Source organism: Vanellus vanellus (genome assembly GCF_965231255.1).
Source record: "Vanellus vanellus genome assembly, chromosome: 1".
In the NCBI taxonomy this organism is placed as follows: Eukaryota; Metazoa; Chordata; class Aves; order Charadriiformes; family Charadriidae; genus Vanellus; species Vanellus vanellus.
In genome coordinates, this window is record NC_138905.1 from 206,333,927 (window position 1) to 206,360,208 (window position 26,282).

Genomic DNA, 26,282 nt, shown 5'->3' on the forward strand with positions numbered 1-26,282 from the left:
ACAAAAAGAGCAAAGGGATAAAGAGAATACAAAAGATGACAGCATTTGGATAAAAGCCAGTCATATAAAGAAATCAGCACAGAATAATAGAAGAGACTGGCAGACATCCCAAATCAATTAAGGAAGATTACTACAGCATAGGCCAATATACTTGCCTTCAGAAAGCCTAAGATATGGATAACAGTTCAAGAATAGCTACAAAAAAAAAGGAAGAAAATGTGAATTTGGGGAGGTAGGAGGAAAATGAAGGAAATGTTAATTAAAAATCAAAGTAAGGCACAAATGTATTGTGATCTCACTAACTCTGTTTGACACCTCTGTATGGTCTACACAGAGTCTCAAATTACTGATTATAGACTGTACCTAAGACAGTAATTCAGCGGGTGTGGAACATATTGAGACACCTCATCCTGCAACCAGGTAGACTGTCACTTGATGTTCAGTACTCCTGAAAGGACACAAATTGGTGTAAACTACTAAGAGCTTAATCTACTCAAACCGTGAGATATTCTTACCAAACCAGGCATGTCTAATATGGTGGAATTCCATTTTTTAAATTGATAATGTTTAATGGAGACTAACAAAAAACTACAAATAAACTCCTGCTCATAAATCAGTTCTGGTTGTAAATAAACCCAAGGCCATTTTCATCACTCCCTCAGGGAGAGAAAAATTATCACCTTGGCTCTCTTAAAACTCGTGATGAAGGTAAAGTAACCCATAAACGCTGCGCATGGTAGTTCAACATGAGTTAATAATTGGTTACTTGGGCTACAGCTAATATTTACTCACTTGGACCACAGCTGATGGCTGGCAATCGCATCGAGACTATGTGGAAATACACATCGATTGACAGGAAGTACAGCTATTAAAATGATCTACTGTTCAACTTTTATGAATAACAAACTATGTTCCTGATTTAGTTCTTTAAACCATAGCTCCTTCCACTGCAATTATGGACTGAATTCCAAGCTAAGAAAGCACATCTTCCTCGGATTCAATTTTTTCTTCACGCTTCTCAAATACCTAATATAAGTGCAATGCTTCTCATTTTTCATCTAAATCTCAGTTTACACTATTTAAAGCATAACAGACTTAGAAGGGAATTGTCAGGCAAACAGAAATTGTTCCTTACACTTCATTTGCTTTTTCTTCTGTGTCTTCTGCACCAGAATTTAGAAGAATGCATTATTACTCCTTCTGCAGAGAGTTATTATCCTTATTTTGTTTATGAAAACACTACAAAAATATGACACAAAAATGGTTAGACTGTAAACCATAGATTGGCTACCTGCCTTAGTCACAGAGCTAGTGTACCAGAACTGAGTTCCTTTTCATCACTGACTAGATTGGACAATGCACATAAAAATTCTGCAAATGTATGAGATGACAGTGTGTGTGTGTGTGTGGGTGCGTAGCACAAATTACTGTAACAAACAGTAAATAACCAGTACTCTGTGGACAGGTAAAAGTGTCAGCTGTAAGAATACAGTCAAGAGAAGCGCATAAGTTCCAATACAGATTCTTACACTAACACTGTTTTCAATTACTTAAATAAATTCCTTCTCTGTTAAAACTGTGAGGTTCGATCAGAAAGCATTGTTCAAATGTTTTAATAAAATCTGCAGTAAACCTCTTTTATCTCTTTTTATCCAAGAAAAAGCATGAACATTTTGCCCTCTACAAATTGTTCTTTTCAGATCTCAGTGACTCGGCTGATTTTGTTCCAGATTAGTTTACTTTGACAACTGACTGAAGACGAGAGCAGCAGATTCTGCAGTCCTGAAGTTTTAAGCAAGGATATTTCTTTCCTAGGTAAATATCTGTAGGTTTCTTTATTGGAGTTTTTGCTTGGTGTCAGATTTGCACCAACACCACCGTGTGCTCAGTCTAAACCAGCTGCCTGTGTATAGCAGTAACTGTGTGGCATGTCACTTTTCAACCATGCAGATTTACACAGGGTAAATTCATTGCTGAATACAATTCATTCCCACCGCCACTGACTTTTGATACAGGGCAGCTGCCGGGACAGCCATACAAATATCAGATCTCTCCAAAACATCTTTCTAACACAGTGAGTAGTCCCACAGTCCTTATTTAAACTGAGGGTGGGGAATGGCAGTAATGCAAATACGCCAAATCATGTGATGAATTGGTCAGTGTTAATCGAATGACTAAAAGGTTCATGGTCCATTTCTCCTCTCCCTTCCCAAGTAAATTTGCAACTGCAATAGACATGCAATTGTAATGCCCGGATATCTGCTGTGGCTGCAGATGATGCACTCTTCTGAAAATCAGGTTTCCAAAATTAGTAGGCAATTTTGGAAATACAGGTCTAAAGCAGTTTTCTGGTGTCCTGCAGTAAACTAAATCAAGTCAGGCTTAGAATTCATGACTCCAAAGCCCATTTTCAATAGTTTAGATGTTAATGCCAGCCTAGGAAGGTCACCAAGTTCTCATGCACTGTTTAGTGGGTTCATAATGGCAATAAGCTCACATGGTCTACCCCTGCTTAATGAAAATTTCCATTGTGATACAGCCAGAGTAAGCCCACAGCAGAGCATCTAATGCCTGATCCTACCGACTTCTACCATGCAGGGGAGCTTCTGAGCAAACAAAGTGCAGATGAAAGGAAGTTAGGAAGGAAAGGCAATGGCAGCTAATGCTATTTGGTGAGACTGAAAGACTTCTTGTTGCTCACACAATATCCCTAAGACTTACACCAGGAGGACACATGAAAGATGCTTTCCAAGCTTAAGGTAAATTGTGTCTGAGAAACTATGAATCAAGCAGTACAATCATCTCCTGCCAGACACTGCAATCCCTGAGATGTTTTAAGTGACAAACGCACAAACAGTTTTAAGTGATTAGTCAAGGTCCTTTTCCTTTTACACACGCCTGTAACATCAGCATGCAAAGTCGTTGCCCCACATGCAATGGTACAGTGCAGCTTTGCCAGGAAGAATCAGAGAGAAAATTTTATTGGACATTTAAACCTAATGAGTTAAACACTGACTTGGACTGCCATTTGTTACCTGACAATTTTGTGGGATATGACATCGCACAAATAATTTTAACCAAAGTTTTCCCTATCTCTACAGCGTGAATGTTAACAAACACCTAGCTAAATTCCAGAGAAAGGCTCTGATGATTGGGCCATTTTTGACAAAAGCTTTTGAAAATGCAATGTCCTTACTAACTCCAGAGGAATGCTGAACAAAGGAAGAGAGCTGAGACGTGCACAGGCTTACAGGGCTGCCGTGCAAGCTCTGTTGCCTGCCACAGAACTGAGAAAGGCTGGAAGTTTCTCAGGGAGAGCTGGTAAAACTACCTATTATTAATTTGCCCTCCTTTCCTACTACAAGACTCTCTTTTCAAACTTTAACTGTTTGAACTGAAATGCAACATTCCAAGTGTCTGCCTCAGGCTGATGTCTTTTCATTCCCCGAGAATAACTATTATACTGCTATTAGGATTGCCATGCCAAGCTTTCAAAAGGCATTGTGTGCAACCTTAATTTGGTCCCTTGTGCATATCTATTACAAAGCCACCTAACAAATTACATGATCAGAGACCCTTTTTTCTTATGGAGTCTCTGCCTCATTCAGTGCCCAAAATGGAGGTCATCACAGAAAGCAGGATTCACCTGCCCTGCCTTCAGGTATCTGCAGCCCAGATGGATACACCTCAGTTAGTTACTTTGGGCTTCCCTGAGTGTCACTGAAAAAAGAAACAGGTACTTCCAACATGCAACTCAGCTTATTCTTAAATAGACATCTAAAACACATGAAGCCTGTCCAAAAACTGTCAATTTTTGTCTATGTTGCAGACATAACTATGGTTAGATGCAGTATTTTATTTGGCAGAATATATACCAGGCATTTAATTTGGGTGTTACAGTGTATAGCGAAGCACATCATCATCCCCTTTCTCAAATGGGACTGGGGTGCAGAAATACTAAGGTAAATAGTTTCCACTGGTTTTAGATATTAACATTTATAATGTTTGGCATTATATAGCACTACGCACATTCAAGAAACAACTTCTGCTAACTTCAAATATAGTTATGCGTGCTCTGCACTTCTTCAAGTCAGACCCTACTGTCTCCAGCTGGGCATCCAGAAAATGAGAAACACATCACTAGAGACCAGCTGTGAGAAATCTGGTTTACGTCATCTGTGTAGCAACACAAACAGGCGGGTATAGAAACCCTTTCACAGCACTCAACTGCCTTAGGGATTCAGTTTTCTTTTCCATCCACCTCCTGCCACACTCACTTCATAACTTTCAACTTTGCAACAAATGAAGTAAAGGTTCTACAGACTATCTCCTTCTGTACTCTAAAATCACGATTCATCTCCTCCATTATGTGTATTGAATCCTCTGAAAAAAGTAGTTTGCACGCCGAATAATTAAAGCATATGTCCTACATATGTAAAAGGAGGCTGAATTAAGATTCGCAAAGCATTTTATTTCTGAAATTTTCTGACCTCTGATTGCTGTGATTGTTCAGGCTGGAATCCATCTGCCCTAACTTATGTTACCTTAAGTTAGACATCTAATGACCCATAGCTCTCTTACAGTCACTGGGGAAAGAGAAAGCAATTGGAGGTGGGGGAGGGCAATGGAAACTCAACACTTCCTAAGATAATTATGAAAATGGCATGTTAGATTAAGCACCCTGTGTTGGCACCTGTTTCTCCCACAGACTGTAAAGGGACCCTATGGTGTCTACATCAGATTTAGTCTTCTAAGTTTGTCTTCTAAGTTTACATCTAGAACAGGTTGTTCCTACATTTGTTAATGCAGTACATCAGTACTTTAAGATGCCCACAATGACTGTAGGCGTCCACAAATCTTTCTTTTGTTTGTTTTTTTTCAGTGCATGTTTTTATCTCATTCTGCAGTTCCAGAGGCCTCTGGAGAGGCCTCAGTATTTCATTTAGAAACTAATTCTGAATGAAAATGGAGCTAGATAAATGACAAAATATATTTTACTGTACATGCTACTTCCTAGGTATGCATTGAATTAGTATGCTTTGTTGGGTACTCCCCCAGGAGACTGATTTAGTCTAATGAGAGTGCAAGGTCATTAGCACAGTATCAGCATAAATTCTGCTTAACCAATGCCAGGTGGTTAACTAGTTTATGTTAATGTGTTGTGTGCATAAAACTGTGAACCCAATTCCTCTGTATCACAACGTGATCAGAAGAAGGAGTTGGACAGCCTGAATATATTCCCACTAATTTGGAACCAGAGACAAATCATTCTCACTCCTGCCCTAAGAGAAGCTGAAGTTTCTTATGCATTCCTATCTAAAGCAGATTTAAAAGATTTTTGTCTTAACAAGCTGATTTACAAACTTCATATATTTAAAAGAAACAAATTAAAATATGCTTAATGTGTTTTCTCCAATACTTACAAATAAACCCCATTTGAAAATCTCGTTGCTTATATTTTGTACTCTGTTGTAGATGGGTTCTATTTTTGGCATGATGTAAAATTACGTTCCCTGAAAAAAACGAACTGTAAGCACAGAGTACATTTTAAGATATACAAGACTGAATATAGGGTCCTGCACCTGGATCAGGGTGATCCCCAGTATCAATACAGGCTGGGGGATGAAGGGATTCAGAGCAGCCCTGTTGAGAAGGACTTGGGGGTACCGGTGGATGAAAAATTGGACATGAACTGGCAACGTGTGCTTGCTGTATCCTGGGCTGCATCAAAAGCAGCGTGGCCAGCAGGTCAAGGGAGGTTATTCTGCCCCTCTACTCCGCTCTCATGAGACCTTCCATGGAGTACTACATCCAGCTCTGGAGCCCTCAGCACAGGAAAGACATGGACCTGTTGGAGCAGGTCCAGAGGAGGGCCACACAAATAATCAGAGGGCTGGAGCACCACTCCTATGAGGAAAGGCTGAGAAAGCTGGGGTTATTCGGCCTGGAGAAGAGAAGGGTCCAGGGAGATTTTCTTGTGGCCCTTCAAGATATAGTGGGGGCTTATAATAAAGATGGAGAGAGACTTTTCACCAGGGCCTGTATTGACAGGACAAGTGGCAATGGTTTTAAACTGAAAAGAGGGTAGGTTTGGATTGGATGTAAGGAAGAAATTGCTTACAATGAGGGTGGTGAGACACTGGAACAGGTTGCCCAGAGAAGCTGTGGATGCCCCATCATTGGAAATGTTCAAGGTCAGGCTGGACAAGGCTTTGAGCAACCTGATCTAGTGGGAGGTGTCCTTCCCATGGCAGGGCGATTAGACTTGATGATCTTTAAGGTCCCTTCCAACCCAAACCATTCCATGACTCTGATTCGATGATACAAGCTCCAGGAGGCAAAGTTTTGAGCCTCAGAGTTTTTCATTTCTGACCCTTAGGTTCTGGATTTGTCCGTTTAATGGTGTCCAGTTATTGATTCTGAAATGACTGAAAAGGCCTCATTTTGCTTTACTTGTGAAATACAGGCATGTCAAGAGGAAGTATGACAAGTTTGCTTTCCAAGCACAAAACCACACACAGTACTAAGATGGTCAGCAATGGAAACATGGTTCTCCAGTGTGCATTGTACATTTCTTACTGCAAGCCAGAAATTTCCCTATTTGTAAAATGGTGTTGGAAAATTCTTGAGTGAGAAAAAAGAACAGAAAAAACACAAGGCTGAGGTTTTTGGACAATCAGATTTAGTAAGTATCTCCATTGTACATGTGCAGCCAGACCTCAAAGAGGAATGAAATTACCCATGAAGGGGAGGGGGGGGGGAAAGCCCAGAGTCATGGAGTCATGGCTCAGCGGTTTTGAAACACTGTCGACAAGATGAGTAAGTGTTGCTCTGTAAAACTGAAGACAAAGGATGAAAGGCAAGCTGTAACTCAGGAGGACGTAACTCAGGAGGATAAGGAAAAATTTTACATAACTAGAAGGTTCAGTCCTTATAAAATCCTGAAAATATTACAATAAACTTCTGATAATTTTAATGGCTGAGTAGAGAGGACATTTTATAGGACTGCTGCTATGGCTGCTTAGAACTTTAACTCTCAGGAAATTGAGGGGGAATCTTTAATCAACAAAGGAAGACATTGGATCTCTTACGTATCTTCTCAAATGAGCACAAACTGCAAAACTGTAGATGACAAGAAGCTCACGTGCCATCTTTGTGGTGCCAGGACACAAGACTCTGAGGGTTCAGCATTGAGGTACATTTCAGCCTCTACAACATTGCTCAGACGGTATGTTTTAAGTTGTTTACAAGACAGTAATTTACAGAATTTCCATGATGAAAATGTGCTGGAGAAGGAAAATGCTTCCCATCCCAGAGGGGAGAACACAGAATAGAGGGAAAGTCTGGGCAGATTAACACACAGGGGAACCTACACCATACTGTTCTCTGTCTTACTAAAACTGGATGCTTTACTTCTTAAGTAGTATCTACAATATGCAGAGAGAAAACATGAATTATCATGAGAAATTTCAGTCTGAAACCTCTGATCCTAGAGATCTCAGGCTACCGTTAATAAAACATTCCTGGAATTTCTCTAAAATTCTAGGTGACAGTTTTTTAACTCAAATATAATATGTCCAAGACAAACAAAGTCTGAACTCATTTTGAGAAGCGCAAAGGAATGGATCACAGAAATAACAAGAGTGGTTAGGCAGAAGTTACTGTGGCTTGAGGACAGCTGTTTTGCAAAGTCCAGAACTGAAGGCTCAGATTACTTGTATCCAAGTATTTTGAAAGACCAAGCAGGGGATCTGATAAACCATTAATGTTCACATACAGTACAAGATCCAGAGGGAAAAAAAAAAAAACAAAAACAAAACAAATCTTTAAAAATAGTCATTAATCACTTGAATTACTTAACACTGATGTTGGAGGATTCTCTGTCTCAAGATACTGTAAAATTGAGTTTCTTCCTATTTTAAAATCGAGTTTTGATCTTTTTTTCTAAAAGATACCATGCTAACTCTTGAGAAATCAAAGCGGGAGGTCAGACAGCAAAACACGTTGGCTTATATGTGCAATAAGTCAAACTACAGAAGAACATACAGAAGAAATGTAGTCTTTTAAAAGATATTGTTTTCTTACTAATAAATACTTATAAGAATGCATAAACCATTCTGTTTAAACCTGAATTTAAATCTAAATGCTGGTTCTACTGATATCAATGGGAGAAAAAAAATCCTACTTAACCTAGGAGGGCAACATTTCTTCTTTCATTGTGGTTTATACTCAGTTTTTGAAAGCATGGCTCTGAATATTGCATGTACCCTGTATGTCAAGTGGCCCCATCACTAGGCACCAGTGGGAGTCTGAATGATACAGAATTTTCTCAAAATGTAATAAATGAACTCATGCATCTTGGGACATCCTTTTTCTCTCCCTCCTCATGTGTGTGTCAGTGGTGCAATATTTGTCTCTTAACACTTGCAGTGGAGAACTAGCCAAAAGTTACACACAGCCAGCAAAAGCCATTTCAGAGTTGGGAAGGGAAGCAGGTGTACACTGAAAGGGAGAAGGGCACAGCATCCTGCAGCAGCAGACACGAGAGAAGACCAAAAGACTGGATACCTCAAAGCTGCCTGCAGCTGTTCTCATGAATGGGCCAGGCAAGCAAGCATGCACAGCTGGCTGCTGCAGGGGGATGGACAGCAGCACCAGTTGCAGGTCTGCAGCCCAGATCTAACGTCCAGGGGGTTTTAACATGAGTTCCCATGAATCAATGCCAAGTTTGCAGTGATACCAGGCAGCAGTGCTTGGGCTTGTGTTTGAAAATCTCAACACCTGAAGTGATAAGTTTCACTGGGGATTTTCTCTGTACGTTGTTGAACTGCTGTCTGTAGCTCAGACAGTGCATCTGGGCCATGGATCACGGTACTGCACTTCTTGGTGTTTTGGTACCTGTGGGGTATTGTGATTATCGTAGCAACACACACAACTCTGCCCCTGTTTTCTAATTCCAAACATATAATGGTTTGTTCTACATTTTCCTTGCATTCTTTTGGTCTGCCATCATGGTTACATTAATTTACCTAAGACACACAGTTTAGCAATTGTGAGATGTTTCTCCATCCCACTCTACACACCTCTGCTCATTCTCAAATCACTGATAGATTATAAACTGGGGGATGGGGTCGTTGCCATCATTTCCCTGCCCCCCTACATAACAGAAATCACAGTGCTGCCCTAAATTAATCCCTGGAGGTACATTTTTTTTAGTTGTCATTTTCCAATAAGCTGCAGAACCGCTTAGAAATTTCATCTGTGTCTTGTAGTATGGTACATATAAACATGCTTTTCTCTGTCACCTTTACAGACCTTTTAGAAGAGATCAATAGACCCCATGAATTCTTAAGTACAGCCTGAAACTACTTGACTGGTTTTAGGAAAACACCAAATCTTACCTTTCATATTTTCAGTGATGAAGAATATACAACTTCGATACTTCCATGGCTTTCCACACTGAAAAGTATGCCTTTTATTCCTAATCTTAATTTGTCTAACTCAAACTTTCACCTTGATATGTCATTGTTCACTACACAGAATAGCCTTCTAGAATCAATATCCTGCCTCCAGGTGGTAGCTGTGACCCCTCTGATTTTCTCCTTGACAAGCTAAATGGCTTGTGATTTCTAAGCTTTTCGCTGAATGGCATGTTTCTCAATCTCTAACCAATCCTGAGGTTTTCCTCTCAGTGTTTTTCACTTTATCATGGTTCTTTTTTAGACTATATTCACAGGAACTGGATGCAGCAGACTAATAATAACAGAAGAAAGCATCATGCCCCTACTCTAACTGATATAGAATCATAGAACTATAGAATAGTTTAGGTTGGAAGGGACCTTTAAAGGTCATTTAGTCCAACCCCCCTGCAATGAGCAGGGACGTCTTCAACTAGATCAGGTTGCTCAGAGCCCCGTCCAACCTGATCTTGAATGTTTCCAGGGATGGGGCATCTACCACCTCTCTGGGCAACCTGGGCCAGTGTTTCACCACCCTGGTTGTAAAAAATTTCTTTCTTATATCTAGTCTAAATCTACCCTCTTTTAGTTTAAAACCATTACCCCTTGTCCTACCACAACAGGCCCTGCCAAAAATTTGTCCCCATCTTTCTTATATTCCCCTCATTAAATAAACATCCAAGTATCCCAGTGATAATGCAGAAAGATCTTGGGGTTTGCTACTTAAACACCATATTTCCAATGTTCTAAGGCGTGGACACACAGCACATCTGTGTTCCATGGACACACTGTATGACACTGGAGCATCTCTCAGCCAACAAATGATAACTGAGAGGGCTACAGCCCATTGACTTTCTTGATAAACCACCCCCAAAATTTTTTCTGCATCAGTGCTTTCTAGGATTAACCACTTTATCCAGTAACTATAAATGTATTTGTTCCCTATGCTCTCTCCATAGTGAAGAGAAACTGGACTGTCCAGAAAATTTATCCCAGCACAACTGCCTAAAACTGCTGGGCTAGAGTGCCCTCTGATGGGTATCCAGTGGTCTCCATGAGCAATGAGAACCTATGTGACTGGCTTACACCAGGCAATTTCAGAAGACTAAAATGAGGTGAGATGGATGCCACAGGCACTGGGTAATGCTGCCATTGGTTGTTTTAAAGCATAAGCTATGCCAGTGCTCAGCTTTACAGTTCTACCCAGTATGTACATGTCTATCTCCATATAACACCATCACTAAAAATCAGCCTATAACTCCTTCAAGATTTTTGTCATCTGTAAATGTCATGAGTAATGACTGCTTTTTTACCAGGTCATTGTTGGAAATGCGAATCAATGCAGAAGCAAAAAATTAGCCTAAGTGTGGCTCTTACACAAAGAATCCATTTAATAATGTTTCCTTTTTTAGTAAACATTTTTAAACCTGTCATTTAACAAGTTTCGAAAACATTTAGTATGCATGACTTTCATTTCATATGATTCAAAGTGTGTGGTACCAAGTCAAATGCCTTACGAAAGCTGTAATTTGATGCTATTCTGTTTGTCAACCAGACTTCCAAGTTAGTTAGCATGATAAGATTTTCTAGGTTGATTAGCATTAATTTTTTTCCTTTTAATTTGTATTAATTGAATCTCATATCAACTGTTACATTATTTTATCAGGATCTCAGTCAGCTGACAGATTTGTAATTACCTAGGTCATCACACTTATAGATCAGTATGTCCTTTTGTGCAGTAACCATGATTTGCTGTAGGTCTTCATATAGAAATCACATGATGCTTTAAATTAGCCCCAACCCTTAGAATACAGATTAGCCAATGTACTAGAAAGTTCTCCAGGAAGTGAAGATCTAGTGATCTGCTCATAAAACTGAGCATAATCCAAACTTCTCACCCTTTGGCATGGGGTTCTATGACACCTTATGATAAAGATAGCATTTTGTTTTGTAGGGGGTTTAGCGCTTTTTAAAGTGAATTCAGAAGCTGGAGCAACAGCCATTAAAATACAGGCTTTTTTACAAAGGTCTACCAATGCATGTCTTGCTGCTCTATCCCAAAATCTTTCTGTATACCTGCACATCAAATGGAAAAAATCTGGGATTTTTTTGACACTGGGACTAAAAAAAAAAATCTGATAATTGATAGAGCAAGGCCTCTGTTTGAAACCCCACAGTAATATTCCCTGGCTGTTTTCTGACCTGAGAAAAAGACTCGTCCCTTCTGCTACAAAAGTGTTTTTGGCTTTAGAAGAAAGATGGCAGCATCCCATTCTATGCACAGGGAGGAACAGAAATGTACCGTGAGTGTATGATAGGATTTATACATAGTTCCTCTTGATATATATCACAGCCATTGGCGGTGGAATCCAGTTGCCTGTTTTCATCACTGTCTCATTTACGAGGCCCCATGCTGTTTTGCTTGAGAGTTCTCTAAGCAACAAGTACCCCTGCTTGCAGAAACAGAAATTTCATCTTACGCGCCACAGCAGTGTGTAGTCTTTTAAACAAAAAAAAACCAAAACCAAACCAAACCAAACCAAATCAAAACAAAAAAACAAAAGAACCCCCCCCCAAAAAAAAACAGAGCACCAAGAAAACCTCAGTTCTATGCCCTGGTCAGCCTGAGGAAGTTTAAACTTACAGTTTTATCAAGCCAGGGAGCACATCAGCCAAACAGCTGTGGAGTGTTTTAGGCAAAAGCCTGTTCCACTCTTGTGTCAAAGCGGGACCTGTACAGCCAGGGAGGCATGGGGCCAGAAAGACACCAGATGACTCTAGCTCCAGACCCAGCTCTTGGGAAGATGTAAGAATTTTATATAAGAAAATGTATACAGCTATAGCTGGGTACAGAACAGCATCAGAAACTGTGCCCTTTCTTGAATGAGTTATGTGACTTCTCAGACACTGTCAAAACACCTTTTGTCTGCCTTCTGGGTGGAAGATAATCTGTCCCTCCTTCTTTTCCTCCCCCAGTGCCTTAGAATGGCCACTGCATGCCCCCAAGGGGAAGCCGTTACCAGTCTCAGTTCCCTGAACGAGGGCCTGAGGGCACTGAGAAAGGAAAGACTTCACCAAGGGGTTGTGGTAAAGGTCAGGGTATTGACCACCTCCTTTTATCTTAAAAGGTACCTGCACTTAGAAGAGAGCTAGTTAGCTGGGATGCTATTGATGCTTTCTGTCAGTTCCTTGTCATGTAATTGGAAAGAGGCAGGCACATGGACTGGGTGAACAGAAGACATCTTCAGAGCTCCCCCTATCTTCTTTTGCTGTGTCTCCTTTACTTGACTTTCTGTTTCTATTAGGATGACTGGATTGGCCACCTTCCCTCTGTTTGCCCAGTTTCGCCCCTGAAATGGGCACCTAAAGTATAGGCACATCTGCTCACAAATGAAGCACTGGTGGAGCCTTTCCATTATCTACCACATGGGAGCAGGATTAGGTTCACTGTCAGTTTTGGGGAACATGAGAGCGATAAAGAACGATGAATTATGCATAACAGAATTGCACCCTACTGGTTCCTTAAGACATACAAGATGTTTCAGTCCCATTGTCATCCTAATATGCTCTTGGAAAAAATTGTTTCATACAGCCAGAGGCAGTCCTCTGAGTGTAGCACGGCTCATCCAATATTCCTGATACGTCACCGTATCGACATTCTTCTTCTACTCGTGAGGTGTTGTTTCATGTTGTTAAAGGTCTTGGCAGCATGTTACAATTTGTTGGACTGGCTAAGACTACATGAAATGTCTTAAGAAATAAACTTGAGTAGGTAAGGATTTATTAGACAACTGTTAAAACCTGACTGTTTTTTCTATGTCTTCACTTAATTATTTTCATTGCAGCTAATGGAAGGAAAAAGAGTATTAAAACAGCAATCTGATCACAATCCTCACATACCTTTGGTTTAGACCTAAACTCTTCCAGGCAGTAATACAATCTTTTAATAGCGGACCCAATTTAACGAGGGTCTAAATTAGTAGGAACTACTAACTTTTCATGAAAAGCTTTGGATGGTGCTTGGCATGACGGAAGAGCCCCTATATTTCTCCCAGGGACAACTGTGGGTTTTCTTCACCCAAGGTGTTCTCACCGGTTATTCCACCGAGTTTTCTCACCCACCTTGGTGCAACTCACGGATAGGAGTCCTTCCAGCCAACGGGACAACCTTTCCATAGCCACCGCGGGCCCGAGGGCGACAGGACACACGGGTGCGTGGCCTCTTTGCCGGCGGGGAGCCCTTGGCAGACGGCCCCCACCGGGCCCCCCCGCCGGGCCCCCCCGCCGGGCCCCGGGCAGGTTCACGCTGCACCGGGACCAGCACACACCCTCCCCCCCCCCGTCTGCCGCCGGCGTGGCCGGTAGCTCACGGAGGGCCCGGGCACCGCTCCCCGCCTCCCCCCGCCGGCCGCTCCCGCCCGCCTCCCTCCCTGCCGCCGGGCCGCCCCCTTCCCCCGGGCCGCCTCTCCCCCACCCCTCCCCGGCCCCGGGGCGCTCCCGCCGCCCCAGACCCCGGCGGCGACTCCTGCCGAGCGGAGCGGCGGGGAGCGGAGCGGGGGCGGTGCGAGGCAGAGGCGGCGGCGCCCCCCCCCCGCCTGCGACGTGGGTCCACAGCGCTGCGGCCGAGGGGAGGGGGCGGCCGCCCGGCCCGGCCCGGCCCGGCGAGTTCTCACCTTTGCCGAGTTAGGGCGGCCCCAGAGAGGCAGCGGCAAGTTCAGCACGCAGGAAGTTTGGGGGCAGCTCCGAGAGTAACTCGGCAGCCGTGACTGCTGTTTCGGGTGGTGTGGGTTTTTTTTTCATTTTGTTGTTTTGGTTTGGGTTTTTTTGTGCCTTTTTTTTTCTTCCCCCCCTGCATACAACTGCCCCAAACACACAAGCAAACCCGCAACAACAACAGCCACAAAGTCCGGGGGAAGGGGGAGAGACAGCAAGAGAGAGGGGAGCACCCTCGGCGGGGAGAGCCGCGTTTCTTCGCAGAGCCGCGGTCCCGTCCACAGCGGATCCCAATGCAACTGCTCATCCTCCTCCTCCTCTACGCTGTCGTCTGTGCGAACTTCTGCAGCCGTCAGGGCACCACTGCCCCTGCCCAGAGCGGATCTATAAAAGCCTTGCGGTCCTCCAACATCAGGCGCGATGGTGAGTGTCCCTCTCTCTTCTTTACTCCCCAGGGCTGCGTTTGCCGAGGAAGCCCCCAGCCCGGAGCGCGCCCCGAGGGCTGCCGTGTCCCCCCACCCCTTGCCCGGCAGCGGGGACCGCGTCCCCGGAGGCGGGCGGGGACACACACACACCTGTGAGGGCGGGGGTCCCGTCCCTGGGAGGCCGGCGGGGTCGGCCGTGGGGGGAGTCAGCCCGGGGGGGGGGGGCGTGTGGCCAGGTGGCAGGAGAGAGGTGTGGGCTGAGGGGGCGGCTCTGCCCGGCGGCTGCTCCTCCGGGCGGTCCCAAACTTCTCAGGGCAACTTCGAAGAGGTTTCCCGGCGGCCGGCGGTGGCCCCTCCCTCCCCTTCGCCCCTCAACAAAGCGGGGTTCCCGCTGCCAGCTGCCGCAGAGGGCACCGCCGGGCGCCCCTCGGCACCCGCGGCGACACCCCGTCTCCTCTGTGTCCCCCGGGGGCAGTGCGGGAAGGGCGGCGAGATTTTGGCGGCCGCGGCCCGAGCGGCGCTGTCCCCTGAGGGGCGGTGTGTGGCGGGCCGGGCCGGGCCGGGCCGGGCGCGCGGGCGGCGGCCGTGGGGCCTCAGGGCGGGGCGCGGGCGGTGCCGCCGCCGCCTCAGGGGCGCTGGGCGGGAGCGCGGCTCCTCTCCCGGCCTCTCGCCGCTTTCGGCCCCTGCGAGGGCTCTCGGTGCGCCGTCCTCCTGGTGGAGAGCCGCCCGGGCGGGAGGGTCTGGGCCCGGGGCTGGGCGTCCGGCCGGGTCTGCGGGGCAGCGCCCCACGAGGACTGGCCTCGTCCCTTGCGGCAGGAGTAGGATGCCCAGTGATGGCGAGCACCACGGAGGGCGGCTGTGGGGTTTTGGACGCTGCCCGCCTGGGAGGAAGGGTGGTTTCAGTCTTTGTGTTTGAGCTCTGGTGCGTTTCCCGTGAGGGAAATGTTGCGGTCCCATCAAGGGACCTTCCCCCATCGAGGTCCTGCCGAGGGACCTTCCACCCTCGAGGTCCTGCGGCGCGGCTGCCCCGGGGCAGAAGCACCTCAAGTGAGCGTGGCCGTGTGCTGTGGCCCTGCGGTGAGTGATTGTGGAGGCTGCGTAAAAATAGCACCACTGCGGTTCACCACTGACATCCCTGTGTTTGTGATTAAAGATCAAGAGAAGCAAGTCTTTGGGTTTGGGCCGGGCGATGAGCCTCTGGTTGGGGAGCAGCCTGTCGCGCTGCGGCGTCGCGTGGGAGGAACGGCTTCGGCATGTTGCAGCGTACCTTCTTGCAGAGCAAAGTGCAAGTTGTCCTCTCTGAAAATGAACAGACTTAAGTTCAGTCTTCAAATTAACGTCCTCCAGTTGCCAGAATTTATATATTTTATAAACCCTTTTCAAAAACCCAGTCACTTGAGCCATTTCCAAGACTGTACTCTGCATTTGCCAGTGTTTATTTTTCAGCATGTATACAATGTATGTAATGGGTATACAGTTGATTTAGGAAGATGTTTTTGTTTCGGCTTTGGAGCCACACTGAACTTAATCTTTTGTATGCCCTTCCTAGTCACTGAAAGAAGGCACAGAGAAGGTGAAGAGCCTTTTTCTTAGAATTGAGATAGCGAGTCTGGAAACAAGACAGAATTGCAGTTCCTTCTGTCTCAGAAGTCAAATTTAATCTAATAAAAAAATGTGTGTGTTTGTAATAAAAGCATACATCCATTATTTCTGTTTCATCCTTTAAAACTACTGCGTATTTTATCAAGCTTCATGACTTGTTAGCCTGTCGTCTTAAACTTCATGGGAGAACTGAGACCGTCTCTGAACTAAACTAAGCAAGTTTCCTTGCAAGTCAAACTCCAAACAAGCTTTTTCACGGAGAACTGCAGTGATTTACTTAGAACTTCAAAATGTGTTTTACTCTGATCTTCTCTGTAGAGTCAGCGAAGAAATGAGCAACCCCTAATATAAATAAAGTTTTCAGCTTACAGGCAGTGTGACGGTGTTTTACTCCGCCGAAGAAGACTTCCTGTGGTGAAACTGCTTCATGGAGTGATGAAGAGAACAAGCCTATGTGAAATGATTAGTTAATTGCTCTTTTCCTAGCTGTGATCATTTAATGTTGTGATTAAGCTTTGTACCTCTAAAATTATCTTCCACGACTTCTGGTGGCTGAACTTTCTGGGCACTGGGATGGACTGGTACTGGGGAGAACTGGTACCGGGGCTGTTTAAAAGCAGCAGATCCATATGAAATTCTATGCTACCTTTGACCCTCCCTGGGCTATATGCTCGTCAGGTCTGCAGCCTACAGGCATAGTGAAACGCACCCATGCCGAGGTCAGGCACCTCTGCAGTCCTTTAGCGGATGTTATCCACGTACCGAGGAGGTAACACGCCTTTAGGAAGACCACATGCAGACCCCTAGTGCACTGCAGCCTTGCTCTCTTCTTGTGCTTGGGAATCCTCTTGCTTTTTCTCTGCAAAGGACAGTGTGTTCTGGTGTGGCCAGTGGAGCTGGGCATCAGGTCACAACATCTAAAGCAGATCAGCTGCTGATCGGCCTGATTTTACTTGGATGAACCAAACTATTGCTTGAGTTTGTTGACTAAAGGTCTATATTTGTGCAGCCAAAGGTTATGAGCTGTATTCCAAATGTTGCATGCATGCGACGAGCTCACAAGCAAAGTGTTTAGACCATAGTTGGCTGTAGGCCACTAAAAGTATTTCTGTCTTTTATAATTTTCAGTGGTGTTTGTGTCTTGTTTTGGTCTGAAGCGCTGATATGGAATAGCATTAAAGACATGTGGGTTGCATTGCTGAGTGAGACACTATTTTTTTGCTTTGTAAATGTTTGCAGACATGACGATATGGAATAGGATCTAAGAGCACAGAATACACTGGGGGTAATATGTTCCAACAGCCTCTCTCAAAACGCACAGCAAGGATAAAAACTTGTATTATGTCCTGCATTGATGATCATGATTATTATGTTGTGGAATTAAGAAAGATACCGAAGAGGAAGCAAGGTCTGTTCAGCTCTTTACAAAAATATCGTATCTCGGCAAATCCAAGACCACCTGCACATTTTATTAAAAGAGAAAACAATCCTTTGGGTTCCAGTAACAGAAAGTTACCTCCAAGTGGGATAAACTAGTGATACTGCATATACAGCGCTTTAATATGGAAGCTTGGTCTTGCTTCTGCCCAAAACAAACCTTTATACCGTGCAAGATTGCCTTTCTTCTTTTAGGCTAAAAGAGGTTGGCCCATTTTTAATTGCTCTTAAGACTGAGGTTGCTCTGGGAAGAAATCTATAGATGAAGGGCAGCGGATACAAAAAAAAGTGCTATTTAATGACTACCAAACCTAACCAGACTGTGCTTCCTGCTGAAGATATTAAGAATATAAATAACCTGCTTACCAGACATCCTCTTGTCCTAGTGGAAGGACAGGCATTGATGATTCAGCTGTCCAGTGCAGCACTAATCAATTTTTGAAAGTGTCCTGGAGATGCCAGCCACATTTATAGCACATGTAGCGGTATTTACTTAAAGTGTTTATTAATGCCATTACCTGTTGAAGTCTTTGAATTTCATCAGAATAATGGGCTTCCAGATGCTTCCATTGTTCTCTTTGCCTCAGTTTCCCAATTTGCAGTATGCTGGTAATAATGCCTAGTTACAAGAAGTCTGATGCTTTGTTTCTGCTATTTTGGTTGTTTATGTGTACTTGGAGATGAAAAATGGACATGAAAAGTGCTAAGTAATATTTACTGCGTAGTGTCTAACTGAAACATGAATTGCTCATTCTTTTCTGTTACTGAACAAACATCTGTATGAATGCTCAATCTAGGAAAGTATGCCTAGTCTGTATGCTCAGACTACGCATCACTATACATATTTTAAACTTGAGAATCCAAAGTTTGAAGAAAAGGCAGAACAAAACAGACAGCATAGTGTCAAAGAATTTCAGTATGTAAACAAGTAAAAGCCATGGAATCAGTATCTTCTGATGTGGATTTGAAACCATAACATCAGACGACTTGAGATAAGATTCTGGGCTCTTGTGGTTTTCATTTTGAATCCAAAAAATTAGGAATTTCCAAACTTCAGTTTGCTTGTGCACCACCAAAATACAAAGATAAATTGTACTTTACCATTCTGGGGAAATGGGAGCAGCTTTTGGCTCTTTGATGGCCTGTCCAAAGGAATGTTTCCATTAACTTTACCCTCCCCTTCCCTGTGTTGGACTGTGCCTAAGAACAGGAAAAAGCGTTTGATGATTTGGGCAGTATTCTCTCACCAGATAGGTGTTAACTGTCTAGTCTTGGGAAAAGACATAATTGGGGGTTTGTTTCCTATCACTTTTAAATGGCTCTTGCATCGCTAGTGGTATAGGAACCCCAATTTTGGAATGCATTTATTGAGTTCTTCTATACTAGGCTTGTATACCTGTTTTTTTTTTTTCAAAGGACTCTGGTAACATAAAATTGTGCCAACTAGAAAATAGCTAAATTTGCTTTTATAAGCATTATTTTCTTGACTGTTTTTGGAGGTTTTGTAAAAAAATGTGTATTTCAGGCGTCACCAGATTAAAAAAAACCCAACTCGATAATTTACCTGTAGCAATGCACTTTGGTCTACAATTGTTAACTTTGATGTGTCTCTTATCTGTATAATTAACTGTTTGGACTGAAGTATCAAAGGATATTACATGAGAATTCCAACCCTGACTCGGCAGCGAGCAGCATGGAGGAATTCTACAAAGGAGCTTTGAAATATGTTTTATCAGGCAGACGTATATCATATAGTGAAAGTCACTTCACTTATAAGGTCTCCAGCCAGTCTCTCAACACTTCTTGTTTGTTTGTTTGTTTGTTTTTAATGTATTTGTATGAAATTTAATTAGGCTAGTTAATTCTTAAAAAGAGAAGATTTGATAATTGTTTTGCTTTGATTCTTAGAAATGGAACACTGCTGAAAATTCTAAAATAATGTATTTTTTTCACTGTGGTACCACGGGGGTGTTGTGTTTTATAGAACACCTAGGAATAGGCATAAATGGGAAACTCATGGGGAATCATTAGTGCAATCACATTCTTCATGTCCTTAACTTTGAGCATCTTTATAGTTCCATTACAGTCGAGGGGACTGGTCCTACAGGATTCTGTGATAACAAAGCTCATAAGTGGGACAGTGTCCAGTTAAAGTAACTATATTTTACAATTTAGCAAGAGTACAAGTATTTGCAAAATTTGTCAAATATTCTGTTAAAGTAAAAAAAAAAAATATAATGCATATATATCATAGGCATGAATATTATGTACGTACATACACAGAATGAACATATATTGTATCTTTTCTATATTATGTAATACAGGATATTATATCTGCACAGGGCAGGCAAATGAGACTAAACACACAATATAATTGGTTCCAAATTAGCTTTAACATCATAAAAATATTGTACCCAGGCAATTTTTTTTAGAATACTAACACCCACCCCCAGCCCCCCTTGTTGAATGTAGCTTTCCCCATGTTTAATGTAACTTTTTGAAGTCCCAGTTGAACAATGAACTGTTTAACAAATATTTGAGCTTGACTATTTGAGGTAGTTAAGATCCTCTTTACATGATGTTGTTACGTGTATAATTTATGGAATTTGGGTTGAAAGCAACAGTTTTGTTTAAAAATGTTTGTCAGTTTTCCAGGTTGAGAGTGGAAGTTCTGAAAGTAATTTACGCGTGATTAATATTTTTACTAAGTAAAAAGGAAGTTACAGGACAAAGGATTATAGAAGGCAGAAATTCTTTCAACAAAATAATGTACAAATTTACTACATCTGTCACTCCTCCTTTGGAGTGGGTATAAATATTACATATGAGGAACAGATCTGCAAAATGCATATTAGTTATACAGCAAGAAACTCCTTTGGGGAACAGCAAATTAGAGGGACAGGGAATGGCTTTCATTTCATACCTCTAACAGTACTATGTATACAAAAGGTGCAACAGAAGTTTGTATGTTTTATGCTCCAGTCTTTTCATATGGATAGTCTTGCTTATATTAAAATATATCTGCAGCAAATTACAGACTGATCTCTTTAACAGCAAATAAAATATGTTACAGGACTGGCTCTGAACACAGGAAAAGTAGGCAGCTGCCTGCCATATCAGAGTCCAAAAGGCTCCTTGTTGCCTCCAGAGCAACAACGATGACCTCCAGAGGTCTCTTCCAGCCTCAACGATTCTGTAAGGGCACCTACCGCAGCTGACAGAGGGGTGGCGACGGGTAAGACACATCCTTCCCAGAAGCAGTGGTCGCCTTTCCTATCTTCTCCGTATCCCTCTCCCTCTTACCCACTCTTCCTTCTCCCATGCACAGCAGTAGCAGGAACATGAAGTCTGGTTCTCCCGCATCTCTGGGCCCAGCTGCGTCCCTTCTCTTTGCCTTCCTCCTCCATTCCTTGCGTAGCAACGTTCAGTTTTGCCTACCCAGCTGAGAAACCTTGAGTTAGCTCTCAGTATTCATAGCATGTTCCCAACCCTGGCGAAGGGCTGTCTGCCCCTGCCTGCTCTGGCTTTTGTGGACCTGCAGGGATTTGACACTAGGATATTGAATGAGTTCTAAGAAATACCATGAAGGCTCTGCATTGGCATTCTCTGTATGAAGAATTTGCCCACTAATGCAGGAAAATTTAGTAGTACTTCTTTTAGTTGATTGAAGCTGTATTCGAGAATTGCCTCCAAAAATCCTGCTATTATATTTATGAGGCTGATTACATTATACCACATTTTGGATAAAAGAGGCCACTTACATCGCTGCTTCTGGTGAGGAACTCTTGGCTAAAATACTGTCCTGTGTTAGGTTACTTGGCAGTTTGTTTCAAATTAATCTCCTGTTTACAAAGCTAAGGAAATGTCCTGTTTACAGTGTCAAACTGGCTAGTTTTTCTTTTGGGAGTTTGCGTTTGGCTCTAATATTTTTGGTAGTGAATAAATCCTACATGATCTCGAGCTTCCTATTGTACTTGAGTAATCTTCAGTTTCATGCTTCCTTTTTGATCTGTGTCCCACGCTGTGAAGGCCAACATCCCGTATTTCTGCTTTGGCAGTCAGAGCACTGCATACTTGGAGATGGTGCAGGAGGACACACTTATACCTTCTGTGCAGACTTCCTGCCAATGTATTTTAGCCCTGCTGTGCATTAGAACTTGATGATGTTAGACCCTGTAAAAATATTTATTAAACACCAGGTCCATGAAAAACTTGAAAAATAGCCATCTTGACCTTCATTGCACTGAAATCAATGACAAAACTTCCATCAGCTCTCACTGCAGCAGAGTCTGGCTCGCAGTTTACATGAATTAATACAGGATAAAAAAAAAAAGGCTTAGGAATTAAGTGACAAGTTTGTTGTAGAATCATAGAATCATTTAGGTTGGAAAAGACCTTTAAGATTATCGAGTCAAATTGTTAACCTAACACTGCCAATTCCACCACTAAACCATGTCCCAAAGTGCCACATCTACATGTCTTTCAGATACCTCCAGGGATGGGGACTCAACCACTTCCCTGGGCAGCCTGTTCCAATGCTTGACAACCTTTTCTGTGAAGAACTTTTTCCTAATATCCAATCTAAACCTCCCCTGGCACAACTTGAGGCCATTTACTCTTGTCCTATCGCTTGTTACTTGGGAGAAGAGACCAACTACTCCTCGCTACAACCTCCTTTCAGGTAGCTGTAGAGAGCGATAAGGTCTCCCTCAGCCTCCTTTTCTCCAGGCTGAACAGCCCCAATTCCCTCAGCTGCTTCTCATAAGACTTGTGCTCCAGACTCCTCACCAGCTTTGTTGCTCTTCTTTGGATGTGCTCCAACACCTCAATGTCTTTCTTGTACTGCGGGTCTTATGTACATGAGCTTTACAATACTCAGAGTTAAGATATTCATTTAGTGTCTATGCAGAGATAAAAATCCAGATGCTTTGCACTGATAGAGATGAAGGGATAACTGATGTAGTTACAAATTGCGTGGCAAAAGTACGGAACAAAGCCTCGTGGGTTCTGTGTGTCCGGCTGCTTTCTCTCCTATACTGACAACCTTATGTGTCATCCACAGGATATCCTACAAGAGACTTCAGCTGCAGCACATTTCTAGACAAGACCTTAAGGAAACCTGTCAGTATTTTTCAGTGTCTTGCATTGTTTCTGTTTGTTTTTTAGTTTTAAAGAGGCTCCAAGTGCAATATGCGTGGGGTTTTGTTATTGTTTCTTCTTGGATCAGTTGCAGAAGATTTTTGTCATAGTTGAATGTATTTCTAATCTGATGTGACTCACAATAAAAGCGGATTGAGGATAAAGCAGAAACCCAGACTGGTTAGAGAGAAAGAATAAAAATAGGTACACAGAATGTTGATTACCAGAAGCACTGTAGAATTTGGAAACCCTTTATGTACCGTTGTGCCCTTATTTTTTCAACTAGGAATTTGCTTGAAAGGTAAATCCTTTGCTTTGGCAAAGCTGTGACAGATATGTTGCATGAAAATGGAAAGTAGGTGTTAATAATGTCTTTAGATTATTTGTGGAAATGGACCAACATAGCTTCTTAATCACGATGTCTCAGCAGACATAAACACTGATAGGAGTGATTTCACTAACACATCCAGATGTCAGTATAAGTGTTTAAGACCTCATGACAAACCTGCAGAGAAACTGCTGCTTTGAAATCAATGGAAAGCCCCAAAGTTACGGTACTGTTTCTTTTCTTAGATCGGGTTGTAGGCCTATTCCCTTGTTGCTGGAAGTCGCCTTCAGGTTGTGGTGTTAGGTTGCTGAATGTTTGGATGCTGGGGATGCTGGTTTGCTTCATTGCTGGCCGTGTGGTGTGACCTGGGGCTCCCAGATCCCCATGCCTGCATGTGTCACTGCTGTTCTGGTAGGATGAGGAGGGGAAAGATATTCTTTGCTCCTTCAAGCCTCATAATGGCAGAGAACATTTCTTTGCCTGGACAGACTTGGTTTTATTTTTGTTTGTAATTAACAATTGTCACCCAGGAGAGCTTAATGACATGATATAAATTTCTCACCAGTTCCCATCATTCATTCGATCCTGGAAAGTGGGAGCCAAACTTAACCTCTTCTTCTAAGCAAAAGAGAAAAATTTTGCATCCTATGGTAGTGATCTGGCTGCTCTTGGTATATATGTGATCTGCTTTTACATAATTAGCACCTCCAAAGTCAGTTCTCTGATGGTGCGCACCACATTTACTGCACAGTGCACTCAGAGTGTCTTGAGTGGTGCCTCTGAGAAATGAGCGCAGCGACAACCCCACCTTTGCAGCACCCCTGAGTGATGCCAGGGTGTCTTGGGTCTGTCCGGGGACCTGCACGGCAGAGCCGGGTTTTGCTGTTACATCCCCATCCTTGTACCTGCAGCCTGGCTCCCAACAGACTTTAAGAAAGGAGTAATTCCCTTCGCCACATGACAACATGGAAGCAAGCATCACTCTGGAAAGAAAACTTGTTTGCACCACAAAGGAACCTCATGCCATACTCCAGTGCGCATCTGAGGACTGGTCCTGGACCGGCATTGTTCCCACAGTGGAAAGCAGAGGAGGATGAGAAGTGGATCAGTGTGCCTGTTCAGCCTGCTTTTTCCCCAGTCTTCTAACTGGTCTCAGCACACGTAGCAGGTCTTGACTGGGCAGTGTTCATGCATTTGGTGACATTTTTCTGTGGGCAGTAACACCATATGCTAATACCTTTTGTGTCACTGTAGGGGTCGAAACCTGGCAGCTTGGAGAGGCAGAAGTGCCACTCATGGCAGTCATTACATGTGGGCCAAGACTGGAGATCCTAACCAGGGTGCAGCCATCCTTAAAGTGCTGTGGCCTTGCTGCCTGTGCTGTTCCACCTCCTGTCCGCTTTCCTGCTCAGAGTTGCCATCCTTTTTGCAGCCTCAGAGCTGTGTGACATACTGAGGTAAAATAACGGGGCACGTGGATAGCCATTTTGGGGGAACAGAGAATCATACAAAACAACAGTGTGATGTCCTGCATAAAAATAAAGTATCTTGGCTCTCACATGCTTGCCCGAAAATAACTCCTGTGCCGTGGGAGTTAAATAGCAGTCTCCTCTCCAGAGAAACCGCAGAACAAAACAGGGAAAGCTGTTATCCTGGGCTTGTTTCTTTGCACGTTCCTTGGGTTTGGTTTCATCCAGTGCATAAGGAAATAGAGGAAGGCCAAGAAGAAATCATAATGACTTGATATGTCAGTTCAGTTTATTTTTTTGAAGAATGACTTTAAAGGCTTTTTTTATCAATACATGCAGGGTATTTTTCAAGGCTTGCGGGTGCTGCCTTTTATTTTTGTGCAAAGATCTTGTCTCAGGATTTCTCTCTGCAGCCTTACAATGACAGTGCCATTTCCTCATGCTACTGCTATTTTTTTGTGCCATCACCAACTCTTGCAGGAGCTGAAGTCAAGCCTTGTCAGGTAGATTGCTTTTCAGCTTACCTTAGGCAAGCCATTAGTCAAAATATTGACTGAGGAAAAAAAGCGTCACCTGTTTTTCTTATCAGAAGAGAGACAGAATGTATTTCTATATATGCTTTTGCAATGAAGTGATTGCAAATTTAAGTGCACATCGTTGTAGTTTTGACAATGTGTTTGTAGCACTTCATTTTCAAAAAGGCCTTCAAAGATGATTGGCCAAACCAGAACAGAAATACCCAGAGCTGCCTTGTTTCTTTCTAGAGATGATATCCAGCCTGGTCACCTTGGGGGGGCTTCTGCTTCCCTTCTGTTCACATGGCTAGGAGACAACCATTTCCTTTGCTTATTTATTATAAATCGATTTTTAATTTATATTTTATGTTTACTGTGGCTAAAGCAACGCCTGTACTTGGGAGACAAAGCAGCATGAACTCCACAGTATTATCATTATATTGCTGGTTTGATGGTTCTGCCAGTTTAAAATTTCTTAAAATTACCAGATAAAACAGAGGATCTGATGCCAGCGTGTGAATCCAGGCAGCTGTGTAAATTGGTTATGACAGAGGTTCTTACCCGTGCAGCAGCAGCTGGCACAGCTTTTCAGAAAATGTGATCGGGACTGCTGAAAGAGCTGGCTAGGAGAAACTCAGGGAGCTCCCATGGGGGACCTGGCTGAGCTTCTGTAAGAAAGCTTCATGCCACATCCAAGATACACTGTGCTTGCTTATGATGGACACTAATAAAGAGTTGGTACTTGTAATGGTTGCTAATGATTTCACATGGAATGCCCATTTTTTTTCCTGTACGTATGCACCATTTCTGTTAAAAGCTGATAAATTATGACAGCAGTGCTGACATCCAAGTCCCAGAAAAACAAAGTTGGGAATAGACTGACAATCCTGAAAGCTGAAGATTTCTAGTACCTGTCAAGTCACCACATTTACTACATTGAAAACAAAGCACTGCCCTCGCAAACCTTTTGCCAAGTATTTGCTCCTATAATAAGGCAAAGGAAAGCAACCAGAAAGAAAGGGAAGAAAAAAGGATTTTAGCAACAGAGACATTTTCATTTCAGTTCTTGCCAGGACAAAAAACAACAAACCCAACATTGCCAGATGACTAAACATGTGGGATTAACCTGAAATATATTTTTAAAATGAAATTCAAAGTCACATTAGGCACGAAGTAGAATTCACTGCGCAGCCTTG

The 26,282-nt window shown here is 43.1% G+C and overlaps 1 protein-coding gene across 3 annotated transcripts in view; it reads left to right on the top strand.

Moving 5' to 3' along the window:
- Positions 1-14,096: 14,096 nt before the first annotated feature.
- The window catches only part of PDGFD (platelet derived growth factor D), a 155,019-nt gene continuing 142,833 nt past the window's right edge, over positions 14,097-26,282 (top strand). For all 3 annotated transcript variants that reach the window (XM_082497045.1, XM_082497046.1, XM_082497047.1), the window contains exon 1: positions 14,097-14,594. In XM_082497045.1, the coding sequence (XP_082353171.1) occupies positions 14,465-14,594 (130 nt within the window). In that variant the 5' untranslated portion in view covers positions 14,097-14,464. The remainder of the gene's footprint in view (positions 14,595-26,282) is intronic.